This window comes from Enhydra lutris, unplaced genomic scaffold (assembly GCF_002288905.1).
Source record: "Enhydra lutris kenyoni isolate GAN:26980312 unplaced genomic scaffold, ASM228890v2 scaffoldscaffold1, whole genome shotgun sequence".
NCBI lineage: Eukaryota > Metazoa > Chordata > Mammalia > Carnivora > Mustelidae > Enhydra > Enhydra lutris.
The window spans coordinates 96,789,047-96,808,072 of NW_019154085.1; the positions used below are offsets into that span (position 1 = coordinate 96,789,047).

The following is a 19,026-nucleotide window of genomic DNA, read 5'->3' on the forward strand; positions in this document are numbered from 1 at the left end:
ATGGGGAGTGAACTTTATTCTCCCAGTACAGAGCTAGGGCAGCCCCAGGGACTTGCATTCCTGAATCAAAGGAAAAATGAAGACATCCGAGTTCATCTCTTCCCCAGGAAGCCTTCCTCAAGTCGGGAGGGTGGCAGTGTCCTTGGCAATCTCTCCTCTCAAGTCCCCTGGGACCGCACCTCTCCAGCTGGGCCAAGAAGCTGCAGGGAGATGTATGGGTACACCCCCCTCCCCCAGTTCTACCCCAGTCCTCATTATCTCTGCCCTCTTGGCCCAACCAACTGCTGTCTGGCATGGCCAAGTACAGGTATGCCCCTTCAAGTTGCAGCTATGGCTCTGGAAGAATTCAGACTATTCCTAGAATTCTCATCCAAGACAGTTCTCCTATAAGCTGGGCTTTCGTGAAGTCCAACAGTAGGAAAACCATTATAATCAATACACTTTTTCAGTTATTCTAATACATCTATGCCCTATCACATTCAGAAAGTGAGGACTTTCAGAGTGTCTTAAGATCAGAGGATTAGGTCTCTCTCGTTGTCCAAGAGCTGTCCTAGCCCTTTCTTTGTTTAAACAAACTTGCCATGCTTTTGTAAACCTCTTCTTCATGGACCGTCTGGCTTCTCCCCACGCTCTTCAGCATTTGGGTGCCCAAGACCCTTTGGTCACCCTGGAATGCTGCCTCTCTCTCCACACAGCATGGCTTTCACACGCTTGGATTCGCTCAGTGGCTTCCGTCCACAGATAACCAGTGCTCTTTTCGCTCTTCCTTCTCAGACAGCAACTTCTTTTCCCATCCTCTAATCACCATTGTTCCCATATCGGTTGCCAAACTGTTAGGGCTGGAGTAATAGTAAAAAGCCTTGAGGCAAATTACAACCACAACAGCTGTGTTTACTAAGAGTTACAAATGAACTCATCCCAGCACAATTAGAGCAGACAGGCAGCGCTTTGGAACCTTCCAGAAGCGCCCCACCCTTGGGCTGTTTGCTGGCTGCCTCAGCCTCCCACTACCCAAGCCCGTTCTGGCTTTTGGAGGAGACCCTCTGCTGAGCACAAGGGCCCTCTTTTCACCCATGATACTTGTACATTTTCTTCCCACAGCTGCAGTCATTCACACTCAGCTGTTCATGCCTCTGGGAGGGCTGCCAGTCTCTGACAGAGGAGGCAACTGCTGGCTGTCCTCGAGAGGGGCACCAAGGAAATGACTCTCCACCCTGAAGCCCCTCAAACGTCTCCCTATCCACCAGAGACAAGGCCTAAAATTCTGTCACTCAACAACCAAACTTTTGCACCATTAGTGACTTCTCTGAAGTGTCAAAGGTTGTCGTCAAAGGCGTGACATCAAGAAGACTATCACTCACCCATACCTTAAGGTGGATTCGTTTCTCCTCGACATCTCTCAGGCTCTGTTTTATCACCTGTAAAATGGGTATGTGTCTCGTGTGGCTATGTTGGAAGTTCTGTGTAACCTTTCAAATTCTTACAAATTGGGACCTGAATTACTAAGCTAAAAAGGCAAGTATTTCTGAGAGAGATTTCACTGGAACCTGGGTAAGCTTACTGCATCCTTGTAAGGATTTAATTCAGGGGACTTGTTATTATCATGGGAATAAAAAGGCAGGTCCTTGGGGGATGGGCTGGTGTGTTGCCCTGGGAATCAAGGGCCCAGACCCAGGACTCAGCCTCCTAGAACAAGGCTATTAGTGTCATTCACAGCATGGGGTGGTAGTTGACTGCACAGTGGCCGTCCACCATGCATGGAAAGGAAGCAATGAAAGTTTTTCTGATGTAGGAAAATGGGTGACTAGCTAGTCCCGTGTGTCCCAAATTTGCCTTCTTAAAGGCTTCACCTGGAGCGCTTGTTGGACATAAAACTGGCTGGAGATTCTAGTTACAGGAGCCTGGGGAGGGTCCCTGACATCTGGATATTGCACACATTTCTGGGTGGAGCTTAAAATCAGGCAAATTTCTTTAACATTGACCTAGATTCTAAGAACCAACTTGAGCTTTTGGGCCATTCCCTGGAACACAGGCTGGAAATCATTTCAGTAAAAGACCCAATAAATCAACGCCGCCCCGAAGGACCATAGTGGGTGTCTGCACAGACTTACGAGAGAGCTCCTGTTTCGGACTGCAGCCACGAGGGGATCTGTCAGGGGAGTTCTAGTCTAAGCAGAGGTCTCCATTCCCAGGTGGGAAGAAACCTAAAGACTTTATTTCATTCTACAGGAGCAAGAAGCCAACAGGTTCCAAGTCCCAGATACAGAGTCGACTGCCATGCATTCTTCCCAAAGAATGCCACTTCCAGCTGCCAAAGAAGAAAACTTAGTTTCGACCACAAGGGAACTTGGCAGAAGCAGCTCTGGCAGCACGTACCAGGGCTGGGCTGTCCACAGGAAAGGGCTGATGGGTGGGGCTCTGAAGGAAAGACAAGTCTCGGCGTCTAACAGAGATTTTCAGAACCTGGGCTTCCTTCTGGAGCTGCGTGAGGAAAAATGGAACTTGGGTCCTCTTCTCTGCTGACACTCATGCCTCAAAAATTGCCAAACTTCTGAACAGGCCTTTCAAAAGAAGATATGGCCTGAATGAAACACAGAATTCGTGACTACATGCAAAGTTCCTTCTCTAACTTCACCCCTTGAGAAGAAACCTATTCTCTGAGAGGACTAGACAAAAATCGCTTTTTCCCCAGTACAACACTCAAATACCTCCAAGGGCCAAACACACAGGATAGAGAAGGCCCTGGAAGGACTGTCATCCCTGGAACAACCCCTGACCCATATGTGGGGGCGGCCACCACTAAGCTCCAGCCGGTGTCTAGCATGTGAGGAATGAAGAGTGCAATTCGCCACGCCACCTGAATTTTCAAGACAAGCTGGGAATTCTGGCTTTTCAGATGAACCTTCCCAAATGGAAAACTTGCCCCATTTGAAAAATACTATGCCAGTTAAAGAAAAATATCTGTCAGTTAGATTTGGTTGTGGGGTCCGAGGCTATATCTGTCACTTTAGGCGGGAAGCTGTGCTTGACCGAAGGGCAGTCTACCGGTCCATACGTTTTCTTGATCGCACTGTTCTGGGAATTCGTGTTCCATCCGGTTTCTCCTCCTCTCGTCCTTTCCGCTCGTATTCTACAAAGGCAGAACCTCTGAGCTTACAATTCAGGCAGGGCACCGTCCCCCGGGCACTAGTGATATGTCTCCCAAAGCCTTGCCAAGGTCCCTGCAGCCAACAGAGACAGGGGCTAGCGGCTTCCCAGGAGGCTGACAGAGGAATCCCGCTTCTTTACTCTCTCCATGCCCATCAAGTTCACCAGCCGAACACTTCCCACCCTTCTGAGGGTCATTCAGGGCGGATCTGATTCCGAATTGGTTCGCCACCCCTTTAGAGTCCTTGCCCACCCACCCACAAACTCAATCAAGCCTTTTATTTTTTCTTGGCCAGACACATCCATTTCTTCCATCAGCCCTCAGAAAGTATGGCTCGGAGTCTCCCCACAATGTAGGCTTCTCAATCCAAAGGCTTGAATGTGCCTAGACAATAATGTTAGTAACAGCAAAAACTAACAGACATTAATGAATACCGGGCATCGTAGAAACAGAAAACTAAGAGCCTGTATGTATTAACTCACGTGACCCTCACAGGAGCCCTCAAGTAGGTACTATTATTACCACCCATTTTACAGATGAGAGAACGGAAGCACAGGGAGATGCGGGCCTGGGCCAGCCACCACACAGCTCAGCAGTGGAGAGCCAGGATGGAGCCCTACCTGGTCTAGCCCTACAGGCCATGCTCTTAGCAGTGCCAGCCTCACGAGCACAGATCAAGAAGTGCCCCAGCATACCCAGGGCATGAGCAGGGACTGGAGGGTGCGAGGTGCTCTCAAAAGGACGGGAACTACCGGCTCTTCCTTCTCCATGTGATGCCCCCATTGCAGGTCCACTGGCAATTCCTGGCAGCTTCCCACACTGTTGACTCACATGAGCTTGCTATCAACGAATCCCTTAAATCTCCTTTACATGCATGGATGCTAAGTCACAGCAACCTCATCCTTTTCTCGGACAGTTGGTTTTATGGACTCTGTGCCTGGCCTGGCCCAATTATCTTCCCTCTGCCCTATTTCTGATGGCCCATAAACTTGTCTTGTAGGCCATCTTCTCTGTGCCCTTGCTCTTGAAGGAATTAGAGAAGGCCAAGAAGGAGTTTAGATTATAGAATCATGGAACTCTAGGGAGCAAAACAAGAGCACATCCAGTCCTCTGCCTCATTTTACAGACGAGGAAAGCAAGACTCAAAGGCAAACGAATTCCAAGGACCTGCGGCCAGTGAGCAGAGCAGCTGAAATTAGAATCTGGGCGCCTGTTCTTCCACCCAGGGCTCCTCCAACTGCTCCAGACGGTCTCTAATCAGTGCTTCTGGGCTGCAACAGAAGTACGACAAGGAGAATGTGTGCTCTCTGCCAGCGGACAAGTAAACCTCAATGGGTTTAAGATGATAGCAGAAAGCTTACTCAAATGGGCAACAGACCAAACAGACCACAAGGCTGACAAGACAGGGAGAGAGGCTGCCCACGGTTTCCTGAGCTCCCAACGTAGTGTTCAAACCTATACTCATTTGCTTCCCAGACGCTGATGTGCTTATAATGGATGCCACTCAGGGTTCGGGTACACTTAGCATGAAACCAACACTATTCTTGAATGATAACCTTAAGTATCCTGTACTGCAGTCCTTGGAGTCTTAAAAGCCAATGATCTGTTTCTGATATTTTTCTTTGCATTTGGTTTCTTTTCTCTATTTCCCCTCCCCGCCAGCCCCAAGCTTGCACTTCAATTTGGGGAAAAGGCTATGTGATAGGACCGCACTTTAACTTGTGCAGGAAGTGAGCCAGAGGGGAAACCAGGAACCAGTGACTTAGGATGGCCGAGGGTCTGCTTGCGTCCCCGCCAGCACAGACCTCCTTCCAAGGAAAAGCAACCTGCTTCCTGCCTCTGGCCAGTGTGGGATCATGACAAGGTCTTTCCTACCAGAGTTCTTCCCCAAGGGGAATAAACTGGGGGAGAGAGAGACGCTTTGGAATACCCTCCTGGTTGGAACCAGAACCAAGAGCTGTGATCACATTAGATTTTCTAGCAAATTTAATAGAACGGATTTCAATTTCGTTATTTCAAAATGCAGACCAATTTGACTCAAGTTAGGTTTAAATTTATCTGGTTTATCTCTACATTATCTGGGAAGAAAAGTCTGGCCAAAAAAAAGAAGGAAAAACAAACAAACAAACAAACAGGACAAGATTTAACCTACCTACAAAAATGTGTTCAAGGATTCTAATACATTCTTTAATTACAAAGGTCTCAGGGGGTTCATTAAAACAATATACTAAGAACAGCTAATTCCTATTGCAAAATAAGATGGCATTTTTCCAATCTACTCCCATTTCCAATTTTGCATTAATTTAAACTAAGCCCAAATCAACCAAATTAGTGAGCTAGATAATTACATAGTTTTTAGAATGGGATTCTATCTCAGACTCAGAAGTCGACTAGTCTAGAGACTTTCAATGTTTTTGGTTGTTTAAAGCAGTTCAACCCTTTTCCCAGTGAAGTCCTACTGGGAATCCAAACCTATGCCACAGATGAATCGGAGTTGCTGTGGTCGGTGGGGCCACGGCGGGGCTGCCCCCTGACTTCCCATAGTAGTTAGTCCGCGGGGCTCTAAAGAACACAGGTGAGTAATTATTGTTCTCATCCAGGGGTTAGCAAACTTTCTCTGTAAAGGAACAGACGGCAAACATTTTAGACTTTGTGGGAACATACAAGGTCTGTCCCAGATTCTTTTGCTTTTGGCTTTTCTGATTTTCAAAACGTAATAACCATTTTTAGCTTGCAAACTATAGGCCGGATTTACCCCAAAGGTCACTGTTTGCCAACTTAGATTTATTTTAATCGCCCTCCTGAGGTCTAATTGACATATAATCAACTGCACATATTCCAAGGATATAATTTGATACATGCTGGCATACTGATACACGGTGAGCCCATCACACCACCATCAACCACAGCGGCCATGCCCACCCCTCTCTTTCTCGCCCCTCCCCAGCCAAACACCCATCTGCTTCCTGTCACTATGGATTAATCTCCATTTTCCAGAGTTTTATAGACACAGAATCACACAGTTACAGACTCTGTTTTATGACCAGTTCTTGTACTCGGCACTATTTTGAGGTCTGCCGTGTTGTGTGGATCAGTAATTCTTTCCTTTTTACTAATACCTTCACGCATACGAGTATGGAAATGGGAGGATGGAGGTGCCTGCTTCTAAATCACAGAGATGCCAGAGGAGCCGGCCCCAAGACGGGCCCCCAGCCTCCCTGGGTGGCGTTCTCTTTCCCGGACATTTCACTAAAAAGTTCACCAGAGGCTTTGAAAACCTCCTGACACCTGTGTATGGTGCATAACTGACACAGGTGCAGCATCAAGACTTTTCCTTAAATCCCTTCATACTGTGGTCCTGGGACCAGTGAGCTCAGGGCAGCACCCAAAGCGAAACACATTCCAAGTCCTATCTCAGGAGCCCCAGACAGATCAGCTACATTTAATGAAACCAAGAGGAGACGGATTCACGCACCCGGTAGTTACTGAGAGCCTACTACGTGCCAGGCACCGTGATGGGTAAAGCAAAATCAAGGAGTTCTGCTCTCAAAAGAGTTTAGAGTCTAACAATTAAGGAAAGGCAGACAGAGAAATACGTGAGCATAAAAATGATTAAAATTGCATAAAAGGAAGAAGTTGCTGTGATAGAGACAGAGAGGGGTGACATTTGGTTGGGGGTGCACACAGGGGACAGGCTACACCTCGGAGGCTAGCGGCAGCTGGACCCCCGGGGGGAGAGCGCGGTGTGTGGGCCCCTGCACAGCCAGAGCCCAGGGAGCTGAGGGTGAGTCGTGCATGTACAGCAGACACAGCCTGCCTGCAGAGAGCCCAAATCATCTGATGGAGGCTGGATTTCATCGTAAATGTAAGGTGCTCTGAGTTTAAAATGAAGCCACTGGAGGGTTGTGAGAAAAGGAGTAATACAATCCAATTTACATTTTTTAAAAGACCATTCTGGCTGCTGCTGCCAATGGGGCACAGAGAACAGAGTAAGAAGGCTAGGAAGTCAGGGACAGAGGGGGGGAAAGGTTGCATCACATTTCTGGAAGGTTTAATGCTGGATTTCTTTGGCCTGTGGTTATGGGACTGGGTGTCATTTCAGGGGATGCTTTAGAACCACACAGTCTTTGAAGTCTTGATAAAAAGCTTTCCAAATTCAGTGGAGACTAGATTTCCCCATTTGTGTGGTGCGCAGCCGGGAGCAATGTTTTACCTGTGACGCCAATATTTGCCCAGGACTCCTGCTGCACATGGAAGTGACTCAGGCAAACCTTGCTTCCTGGCTTCTGAATCCTGCCCTCCACATGGAACCACCACCCTCCAGGCTAGGGGCTGAGGGCAGCTCGTCAAGTGGGGGGCAGCAAGGAGGCAAGTGCCCCAGAGCAGAGGTCAGAACTCTGATTCTGGCTCTGGGCTTATCAGGTCACACGCTGCAGCACTTTGGCCAAGGCCCTCCACCTCCTTTGAATCAGTTCCTCATCTATAAACCAAGATGGCGAAGGAGGGTTTCTGCAGGCAGAGGCCGCTTCGGAAGGAATCGGCCAGCACCTCCGTAAATGAGGGCTGCGAAAGGCTCAGAGAATCGTTCACAGGGCGCCTTCTTTTATCCCCCAGCCGTTAGTCATCCAACGAGCGGGAGCCTTTGCTGAATGCTTATTAAGAAATGCCAGGCATGCAAGTTGGTGCAGCCACTTTGGAGAACAGTGTGGAGATTCCTCGAGAAATTAAAGATAGAGCTTCCCTATGACCCTGCCATTGCACTACTGGGTATTTATCCCAAAGATACAGATGTAGTGAAAAGAAGGGCCATCTGTACCCCAATGTTTATAGCAGCAATGGCCACGGTCGCCAAACTGTGGAAAGAACCAAGATGCCCTTCAACGGACGAATGGATAAGGAAGATGTGGTCCATATACACTATGGAGTATTATGCCTCCATCAGAAAGGATGAATACCCAACTTTTGTAGCAACATGGACAGGACTGGAAGAGATTATGCTGAGTGAAATAAGTCAAGCAGAGAGAGTCAATTATCATATGGCTTCACTTATTTGTGGAGCATAACAAATAACATGGAGGACATGGGGAGATAGAGAGGAGAAGGGAGTTGAGGGAAATTGGAAGGGGAGGTGAACCATGAGAGACTATGGACTCTGAAAAACAACCTGAGGGTCTTGAAGGGGCGGGGGGGTGGGAGGTTGGGGGAACAAGGTGGTAGGTATTAGGGAGGGCACGTATTGCATGGAGCACTGGGTGTGGTGTAAAAACAATGAATACTGTTATGCTGAAAAGAAATTAAAAAAAAAAAATGCCAGGCTCGGTGCCTGGGGGTTTCCTTGTGGAGTAACAGGGATTTTGGTGAAGTCACACTTGATTCTCCCATGCACTGCTTATCAACCAGCCTCAATCATACAGAACATAATCAAGAACCGTGACATGAGCTAAAAAGACCCCTGATGACATCCATGCCCAGGACTGCTGGCCAAGTGAGTCCTCCAAGGGAGGCTTGGTTTACTTGAGACATGGTGTTGTTTCGGGGTTGGCAAACTTCTTCCTGTCAAGTGTCAGATGATAAGTCAGGCTTTGCTGTTCCTGGAGTCTTAGTCACAGCTATGCCACGCTGCCATTTTGGAGCAAAAGCAGCCCCCAGGCAACAAACCGGTGTAGCCGTATTCTGACAAAACTTCGTTTATTGAAACAGGTGGCAGGCGGGACAGATTTGGCTAGAGACCCAGAGTTTGCCAACCACTGACATAGTTCAAAAACTGGAATCTGAGTATCTTTGGGCAGGCTTATATTTGCCCATTCCTCACAGCTCTATCCCCTACCTCATGCTCCCATCAGCCCCCTCTGTGTCTGTCTGGCCCCAGGAACAATATCCGTAATAGAAGCAAACAGTTAAGACAGACTACCTTGAACGTACAAATTCACTTAGCCACTAGAGAAACCTAACTATCATCTCCACGAAAAAAGAGGCCAAGAGACCTTGCCGGTGCTTAGGCAGCGGACGGCAGCCGCAGGACTTGAACTGGGCCATCTGGCTCCAGTGAGTGTCCTCGACCACTCTGCCATACTGCCCAGCAGGCATGCAAGGTACGAAGCAGGACAGCAGGTGACGAGAAAAAGACCACACCTGTCGGCTCCCCACAGTCCACCACTTACCAGAGATGTATCGCATTCTAAGAGGCCAGGCACAGAGGCTGGAAGACAAGGCCTCGAATGTGCTTAGCAGGAAGTGAGACTGGGCCAGGGTGGGTGGAGGGGGTCACCAGAATCAGGCACATCAGTAGTGAAGACATGATAGTTGGCAGCCTGCTGACAAGTGGAGCAGGAAAGCAAAAGGAATGGAGAACAAGGAATGATGTGTTCCCTAGTTGGCCAGTGAGTCAATGCCAAGCACCTCACACTATCCCATACCCACCAAGGCCACACTACCCGAAGGGCACTTTTGTCACCAGCATGTCAGCATGGCCTGGGTACCGTGTGAAATGCAGAGTCTCCATCCCGGCCCAGAAGGTCTGCATCAGAATCGGCATTTTCACGGCATGCTGGGTGATTCACATGCAACAGGAAGTCCGAGAAGCCCTGCTCTATGTGGTCGCTGTCACTGCTCCCATTTCACAGGCCGGGAGCCTGAGGCTCAAGGCAGTTTAACACCTCACATGCTGGTGAGCTGGCAGGCACGGGCTGAACCCCAGTGCGTCCTTCAGAGGCTGTGCTTACGCCCCAGAGGTGCTCAAAGCAAGCCCTTCAAGACATTTACTTCCATAGCAATTGTGCAACAGTAACAAGGGCTTCAAGATGGGATCCCAAATACGTAAAAGGGAGACCCTGCATCATCATTACAAGATTCGGTTACGCTCCAGATGCTGTTTTTTTAAAGAAGTATGGATAGAAAAAATTCAGTTAAAGCCAGCCTTCAACTGACTTTAATTTCCACAATTTTTTAAATGTCTTATTTTTACAAAATTGACGAATTTTTCATTCTCTCATGATCTTAGTAATAGGATGTGGAAGACCTTTGAATTCAGCCACACTAGACAGACTCTCCTTGTAGGCACATGTTAGTGGGTGCCAACAACCAGTCTGTCCAAGAGGCAGATATCCAGAACACAGCCCCAAGGGTTCCTGGGCTAACACAGACCTCTGCACCTGGGATCAGGCTGTAAGCAGTCTCATTTGATGGTAAGGGTCTTGGACAGTGTTGCTTCCTGAGTTGGTGCCTTTGGGATTCTGGCAGGAAGGTTCCCTTCCACCCTCCACTGTACCACTGTACCACTATAGCAGGACAGGACTACAGGGTACCTCTGCCATGAACTGGGGGTGGAACTAGGGGGAGCTGAAGACGTAGCCCATTCCTTCACAGCCTCTACACTTAACAGATCATGTTTCCTGATAGGCGTCTGCAACGTAGGGAAGACCCATATCCTGATAGGACCACAAGGAACAGAAACCACTCAGGATACTGCAAGGGACTATAGTGATAGAAGGATGTACAATCTGCAAAAAGAAAGCTTTGCGGAACTCTGGCCGCTCCTTTCTCTTTCCCTCCACATTGCATGGTTTGCTTCTGTCTGTCCTCCTTCCTACCTGCTCCTCTAGAGCACCCCACCTCTCTCAGGGGCCGCTTCTCCTCCCTGCAGTTCTGCTCCATCATCTGCTCTACAGCAGCCTCTCCCTTTCCAAATCAGTCCCGCTCCTCATCCTTGCACTCCTGGGAAGCTTCTGCCTCAGACTCCTCACAACTCTGGATCTGTCCTTCGGATTTCCATCCCCACGACTCACGGTCCCTCTGTTTTCCAATGCTACGTGAAGAATCTCACGGTTCCTGCGAGGTTTCCTGAGCCAGAATCATGGCTGCCAGGCACCAAAGAGCTACACTGCCCTCTGGACCAATCAGCCAAGATTGGGTGTGTGGTGTGTGGTGGCATCTCCCACTCGAGTGCCCCAGCAGCTGGGGACAGTCCCGCAGGAGAGGGCATGACATGGAATAGGATTGACGGCACAGCAAGTACCTTCAGGATTTCAGTGAGTCCTAGAATCTGAGGGAGGAGGAGCTCTCCAGAGGGTCAGCTCCAATCCTGCACCTGCCCACACGCCACCCCTAAATTCCTCAACCCCCCGAGATGGACAGTGTCACACCCCTTTCCAAAGAAGTCAGAGGCACAGGAGATTGGGTGGGGAGACACTGGGGCAAGGGAGAGGAAAAACATCTACAGCTTCCCGCTGGCTGAAGTCAGTGATGAATGCCACCCTGGGAATGAGGGCGCAGGGGCACCCCGCTTATGGCCTCCTGTCTTCTGTGCACGATCACGGGGAGGCTTTGTTGCAAGTACCAATTCTCACATGTTACAATATTTGTAACAAAGCAAAAATGCTCACGTCCTGTACTGTGTTGAGAAGTCTGACATGTCCTGAATCCGTGTAAAAAGTTCATAGAATTTTCCACCTTTTGGGGCCTTTCTCATCTAAGAATACAGGGCTATGATGATACAGAAAACTGACCACTCCAGATTTGGGGTATTCGGACAAAGGCTAACATAGACAGGCTGCCACTCAGCCTTCTGTGATACTTGGACGACACCCAGTAAGAGGAAGGCCCCCTGGGTCATCTGCGGAGTGTCAGAGGGACTTCCAAATCATGCCACAAATCACTTGGGTCAGCATGACTAATGCTTCGGGATTCTGACCGGCATCAAGAAAACCATTCTTCCAGTGGTGGTATTACTTTATCCAACAACAACAACAAAAAAGGGTGACCAAGAAGGTTTCAGAACCAATTTATTATCTTGTTTTTCTGGGGAAACCGAAAAACTGCCAGAGGCACCTAAAAGGAAGCTGCCCTTGGTTCCAAAATAGAAGTGATATAATTGCAAGGTCAAGTCCACATAGACATGCAAACAATTTTCTTTGAGCAGGTATGGAGGAGAAAAGGGAGGGAGGCCTTTTTTTTTTTTTTTTTTTTTTCTTTTCCGTAAGAGCCCATGTCTTCTTAAAACCAGGGCCCTGATTCATCCACTTCACACCTGAGCTGAGAATGAGAACACCCAGCATGTCCTTTTGAACCCGAGTGGCTGAAAGTCAGCTGAAAGATGGTCTGTTAACACAGGGCAGGTTCTGATGCAGAGGAAGCTAAGGTGTGTAAATTCATGGGAACATCCTAAATAACCACTTAGAATCCTGACTGATTTTATTTTCCTCGAGAGAAGAAAATGCAAAATAATATACAGAGGAAATAAATCTTCTTTACCAGCTGAGGTCTCTCAACCTCGGCACAGCTCGTCTTCTGTGCCAGGTTATCCTCTGTTGTGGGGAAGTCCTGTCAGCAGCATCCTTGACCTCTGCCCCCTGGAAGCCGAGGGCACCTCCCTCTGTCGTTGCAACCGATATTGGCTCCAGGCATTGCCAAGTGCCCCCTGAAGGTGACACTGTACTCCTTTGACAGTCACTGTACTAAACTAAGAGAGGATTCTAGTTGTTTACAGCAAAGACAGTTACCTGGAATTAAATCAGCTTCCCTGGAAATAGGCTGATTTAATTGTCCCCTCAGCATCCTTAGCATTAGTAAAGAGAGGGCAGCATGGCTTTTCCTCTTCCGCGCGTGGGGTCAGAAAACAAACAGCAGGGAGTTCTTTACCCCGTACATGACTTGTGTTCACTCAGTGCTTGGATTTCTAACTTCTTCATTAGAGGAGACATAACAACATGAAACCCCGGTACCTAACCATTCTGGAAAGTGATTACTTCTAGGTTTTGTAAGAGGCATGTTTTGAAGTCCTGGAGACTGTTGTGTCCTGTGTAAACACGTCCTCAATCACAATGATGGCACTGGCATACAAAGGCAGACTTCCCAATAAAAAGGTCTGGAGGTCAGGGCACCAGGTCACGCTTCGGTCTGGCCCCCCTCTCACAGTACCTCCCCCAGACGGACTCTGGAAACCATCCAGAACGCCCCAAGGTCCAATGCTTTTGGGAACCCTGTCTCAGGGTTCTCTGTGGCCAAGAATACTGTGTGGTCCAGGATTTCCTGGAGTAAAGTGCTTACAGTCAACCATGGCGGGTGGGTGGTTTCCTTTCTCTGGTAGTTCAGCCCTGACCAGTACGGGGCTGCTGACCGCAGCCAAGAGGATGTGAAAGCCACACACACCCCAGAGCCACACCTAGAGCGCTGCCCTACCCTTACACTGCAGAGGGCTCTTGGGGCAATGCTGTGCTCTAGAGAGATATCTGCCCCCATGGGGCCCTGCTTTCAGAAGTACAGGACAGGAGGAAGCTGTCACGTAACATTTCCAGCAAAGAGTGAAGGCCTTTGCTGTGAAGCCACTGTGCAAATGAGCAGGTACAGCCTTTATTAGACACCCAAATGCTGAACGACCAAATCCCAGCACAGCCTTGTTTACTTCTAAGCAGATCCCATTAAGCCCTGGGCACTTGGCTTGATTATTCCCTGGATCAAAGTTAAATTAAATTACCCAACAAGCTTCGTTTTGGAGACAGCGACGCACACACAGACTGACTCACCTTCCAGAAGCTATCCACTTTGCCATACACAAGGGACTGGTTCTGCCTTTTGATTTCGTTGATGTGGTGGATGTCGCTGGAGTTTAGGTGCTGCTCGACCACGAATCCCAGAAAGCTGTTGTCTGGGGTGTGAGCTGAGAGGCAAAGGAAAGGACAGGGTAGTGAGGATTTTATCGGCAAGAAGAAACAACAATTACATGTTTGACAGAAGCCATCATGCACGTAATTAAATGTTCTCATCTTACCCTGGTTCTTTCTTCCCTGGGGAGGGCGAGGCAGGGGACTGCTATTACCACATACTCCCAGCAGAACCCTCACATGAGAATGGTCTCCAGGACGGATTAACCTGAACCAAATGCTGAACGGGACAGCCTGCCCTCCCCCCACCCATCCCCCACCCTGTAAAATGCAGCTGACAGCTTGCCCTCCCCCCCACCCCTCCCCCACCCTGTAAAATGCAGCTGTCCAAACAGCATTCTGTTGAGTGTTCTCCACCTTCCCATTTGCCCAGCACAAGGCCACGTCTCCTGACAGTGATGCTGCCTTCCAGGTTTGACCAATATATGGCCGGAGCAGGACTGAATCAAGGGTTCTCATGGGGGCGAGGCTGCTGTTGGCAGCCCCACACCATCCGACAGGAAGCACACTGGGGAAAGGGGGATTTGGGGGCAAAACCAGTCAGCATCACCCCGATGCCGTACCTCCCCTAAGAATGACTCACTAATGAGAGAGATAATTATGGAACTATACTGAACAGATGGAGGGAATGAAGACGGAATGAAAGGTGAAACTCACTGGGATGTGAGCCATCCTAAGAAGCCACCCACCCCAAGGAGCAGGGTCTAGTCTATAGAAGAGACTATTCAGAAGAGAAAGGCATTTTCCTTCTGGATTGCTCATCACGGGAGTTCTAAAACTTCTCTGTTTAAATAGTTGGTCAAGGGGGTGGGGAAGCAACCCCATGCCCCCGTCAAACATTTCTCGCTTGTGCCTATCATTTTAAGAGGAACTGCACAAAGAAGGTGATAACCAGAAAACAATCCCCTGTAGTTGAAACAGAGACCGCCCTCCGCTACACATTCATTCTGTCCGGAGAAATGTGTTTTTCAGATGACCCTGCAGAGGCCCCACAATATTAAATAAAGCGACTGCTCTGCTTGACTCTGCCCTGAATAGAGCAGCTATAAATAACCTAAATGGAGAGATGCTTGATATTCAGAGAAATCCACACATGCGGCTTCAACCGTACTCCTTCACAGGTAGGTGGTAAGCACACAGAGCAAGTTGGTTTCTTCGTCTAACTCTGGCTTTCTCAGGACTCAGGAGCTCATTCCCAGGCAGGCGGCCTGCACGGGAGCCCTTAAAGATGGGCAAGGGTAGGCCTGTGGAAAGGCCTAGGCACCTGAAACCCCGGACCTCACTCTCCTCCACCCCCCGCGCAGATGAACGAGGGAACGCCAGCGGAAAGCTGCGAACTGTGGACACGAAGGAGCTGCATAAACACTGTGTTATCACCATCCAGTCTCCCAGGCTTCTGCCTAATGGGGGTGACAGAATGAGGAGATAATAGGGTTGTGACTGGGGAGTTGTGTTCAGCCTGGCCAATCTGTTATTTCATTTCTGCGTTTTTGAACAAGTGCCCAGAGGCAATGGCTGCAGTTGGCTGGAAAGTAAATTAGTGAATAAATTCTACTGCCAACAAGGGGCAATGGTTGCTTTTCCTTTCTTTTTGAGGAGCTGGTGGTGAGGGGCTTTGAAGGAGGATGAGGGAAGGGAAGAGAGCCCCTGCGCATTTGAAATGTCAATAAGGCAGCTTAAAATAGCGCTTTGCAAAACTTTGGGTTAACTGTGAAAATTCTGAAACAGAACCTGACACTTTAAACTTGGAGACTGCATTTTCTCATAGTCTTCAGAAAATGTTATGTGGTGACTAAATCTCCATACTTTAGATATTGGTTTCCGAAATTCAGCTATCTAGTCCTTAGACGAGCACTTCTCAAGAAAGGTGAAATATGACTCAATGACCTAAAAACAAAGTCACAGGTGGAAAAAATGCAATACACTTAGAGCTAAAAATAAAAATCGTCAAAGCCCCCAAAGAAAAGAACTGCTATACGCATGTATTTTTGTGTCAAAGATTCCTGTAGCTCAGGGCTTGACCACTGAGAGGGAGAGGGAGCACAGGGTCTAGTCCAAGGCCTTGTGAGAACTGGTGGGCCTCTACGGTTTGAGGACTGTAATTTGGCACTAACTCAATTCTGACACCACACGAACAATCACAAACACCTGTTCTTCTCCTGAGTTTTCATGCCAGCACTTTATTTCCACTCCTCTCTCTGGTCTGGAGGTGTTAGGTGGGGGATGGGCAACCTGTAAGCACCCGTAAGGACCGCAGAGGACCGAAGAACAAATCCCGCGCCACCACCCTTCACCGGCACCAGTCACAACCTCCATGTGTCTTCCCCGAGGATGCCAAACCTGTCACGGGACTCTAGGAAGAGGTGCCAGGAACGGTCACTTAGCTGCAAACTGCCCCACAGGTGATTTGGGAAGTGACTACAGGCCCTGCTATGGTTTCCTTCCGAGCAGCGGGCCAGCAGCTGGGTACCTGCCTGCTGACATCATCCCCGAGGGCCCTGGACTCAACACACATGATCCTAAAATCACTTAGAGTAGGTCAAAAGTCAAAAAGAAAGGCTGACGCTAGCCAAAAGGACCTTTCCACGGAGACTGAACTTCAGCCCAAGCTGTCTCTTCTTCTCTGTCTGAGACTAGGAACAGAGAGAGAGTTGACTTGTGCTAGGAGGTTTTCAAAGGGAAGGTATTCACGAGTCAAGGTAAACTTTAGAAATTTCATCATAAATGGGACACAGGAAATCCTGCACATTTGGAAATCACTCTGTCCCAGGAAATCAACAAATGGGATTGTTTAAAAATGGCTAATATTTGAGTTCTATGTGCAGAGTTGGGTTCTAAGCTCTTGATCGCGACTGTTTGATTTTATCTTCATGACAACCTTTCAACATGTTCGTAGAGGTGAGTAAGTTCGGGGCAGGGTCAGGGGGAGCACTTTGACTACCCTGATCGGCATGCTAGGAAATGGTAACATGGGGATTTAGAGCCAGACCAGCTGGTCCCAGAGCCCAAGCTCCTCAAAGCATCCCAAATACAGCCTCATAGTCCAAATAGTTTATCTTCTGGGCTCCGTGAACTATAGTGATAAACATGCTTCAGCGGGAAAATCACATTATAAGGTAGACCAAAATACACATGAAAGACCCAGAGGGAAGAGTGTATAGAAGATCAGCTCAGTTTCTTGAGTGACTTATGCTATACATATGGGGGGGGCCAAGCTGATTCATTTCACATGTGACAAGCAGAAGGGGATTTGCTAAACATTGACAGTGGTCTTAAAATAATTCAGGACACGCATTTGTGGGGTGTTTTTTTTTTTTTTTTTTTTTTTTTTTGAGAAAAGCATTATTTTAAGTACTTTGGAAGCATCTATTTACAAATGATTACAAATCAGCTTGATGAGCTTCCTGAGCAGATTACAGCAATAACTTCTTTTAAGAACTACTGGGAGTTTGGCTTGAATAATTCATTCAACCACAACCATTTTAGAGCACTCCTTCTAAAAAAAATCCAGGTTAAATGCTAGGTACTGAAAGATCACAACATCAAGATGAGTTTCTGCCCTCACAGAGCTTACCAAATACTTAATAAATGAGGTGTATGCAATTTCTACCAAGCAGTAATAGCGTCCTCATTTCAAATGTAATTAAAAAAATTTTTTTAGATGTTTTATTTATTTGACAGAGAGAGAGAGACATCGAGAGAGGGAAGACAAGCAGGGGGAGTGAGAGAGGGAGAAGCAGGCTTTCTGCTAAGCAGGGAGCGCGATGTGGGGCTTGATCCCAGGACCTGGGATTAAGAACTGAGCCGAAGGCAGATGATTAATGACTGAGCCACCCAGGCACCCCTCAAAAAATTTATTTAGTCAAACTGATCCTTCTCTTAGCACCTGAGCCTCTGAGGTCTGCCATTCCCTCGCTAAGTCCCAAGCGCTTGCACCAAAAAGTGCAAATATTCATTTTAATAGGTAGTCTGCTGGCCTTAACCACAGCCGGCCCTACTGTGGTGGGGATCCCCACCCCAGCAGATCACCAGGGGCAGAAACCCCAAAGCCACCCTGGGCTCCTCCCTTAGCCCTCACCCAGTCCTGAGGATGTCAGCTTCCCTGAATCTTAACCCTCTCCCTCCTCTGCACCTTTCTTAGTACTGGCCTCATGGATTCTTGCTGAGACTTCCGCAACAGATCAGTTTTCTTTTGCCCTATTCAAATGATTACTTATTTAGGTTTTCCAATTATAACAGAAATAGATCCTCTGTGTAAAATTTTTTTTCAGACAATAGAAAAAGATATAAGAAAAATAACAGATCAACTATCCCCTAGAAATAACCATTATTACTAGATTTTTAAATAAGATTTACTAATTTATTTTGGGGGGATCACATGTGGGAGTGTGTAGGGGCAGAGGGAGAGACAGAGAGAAAATCCTCAAGTAGACTCCCTGATGAGAATGGACCCCCCCCCCAACATGGGGCTCGATCCTAGGACCCCAAGATCATGATCTGAGCCCAATCAAGAGTCAGAGGCTTAACTGAATGAGCCACCCAAGCAACCCATGGATTTTTTTTTTAAATAAATACTCAAATCAAAACTGGATCCTACTATACCTACTCTTTGGTAAACTTTTTTTCACTTAGAAATGCGCCACAGGCATCTTTGGGGTTAATACACTACAGCTCATCACTGCTTGTTAACTAGTATAGTATTTCAGTGCATGAACTCCTTCCATCAGCTGGGATGCCCCATGGTTCTGGACCGCCAGCACTGCTTTATGGAACCACACTTCTCGCAGGCCATGCGATTCTGTTTCATTCAGGTGGCTGGACTGGTGCCAGTCCTGACCCCTCGGCTGCCCCCACTCCATCCTCTTCCAAGGATGGGCATATGATATAGAAACTCTCTGTGACCACAGTTCATTTGAAAGATGGGGGTATGATCCAAGACCCACCAATCACAGCTGCTCCAAGACTAGTCAGAGCTACTTTTGAGGTCAGGGTGTCTCTGTTATAGTCACCACGTTGGCAGGGTGGAAGTTGAGAGCTGCAGACATCATCTGTGTGTCCACGTGAGAAGGATGCTGACCCAGAGAAATAGAAAGTCAAGAGAGGGAGAAAATAAAGATCTGCTAGCCCGAATCCAGCTCAACCCAAAGCTGGTTTCAACAACTCCCAGGAACAAAAGTCAACGATCCTTTGTGACCAAGTCAACAAGACAGAAATCCTGAT

General features: G+C 48.1%; 1 protein-coding gene across 6 annotated transcripts in view; it reads right to left on the reverse strand.

Moving 5' to 3' along the window:
* Nucleotides 1–19,026, reverse strand: part of LOC111141394 (mannosyl (alpha-1,6-)-glycoprotein beta-1,6-N-acetyl-glucosaminyltransferase) — a 346,427-nt gene that overhangs the window by 81,776 nt on the left and 245,625 nt on the right. For all 6 annotated transcript variants that reach the window (XR_002640198.1, XR_002640201.1, XR_002640202.1 and 3 more), the window contains one exon: nucleotides 13,669–13,802. Coding sequence is in view for 3 of the 6 variants with exons in the window: in XM_022493939.1 (XP_022349647.1) it covers nucleotides 13,669–13,802 (134 nt within the window). In the remaining 3 variants the exon portion in view is untranslated. The remainder of the gene's footprint in view (nucleotides 1–13,668; nucleotides 13,803–19,026) is intronic.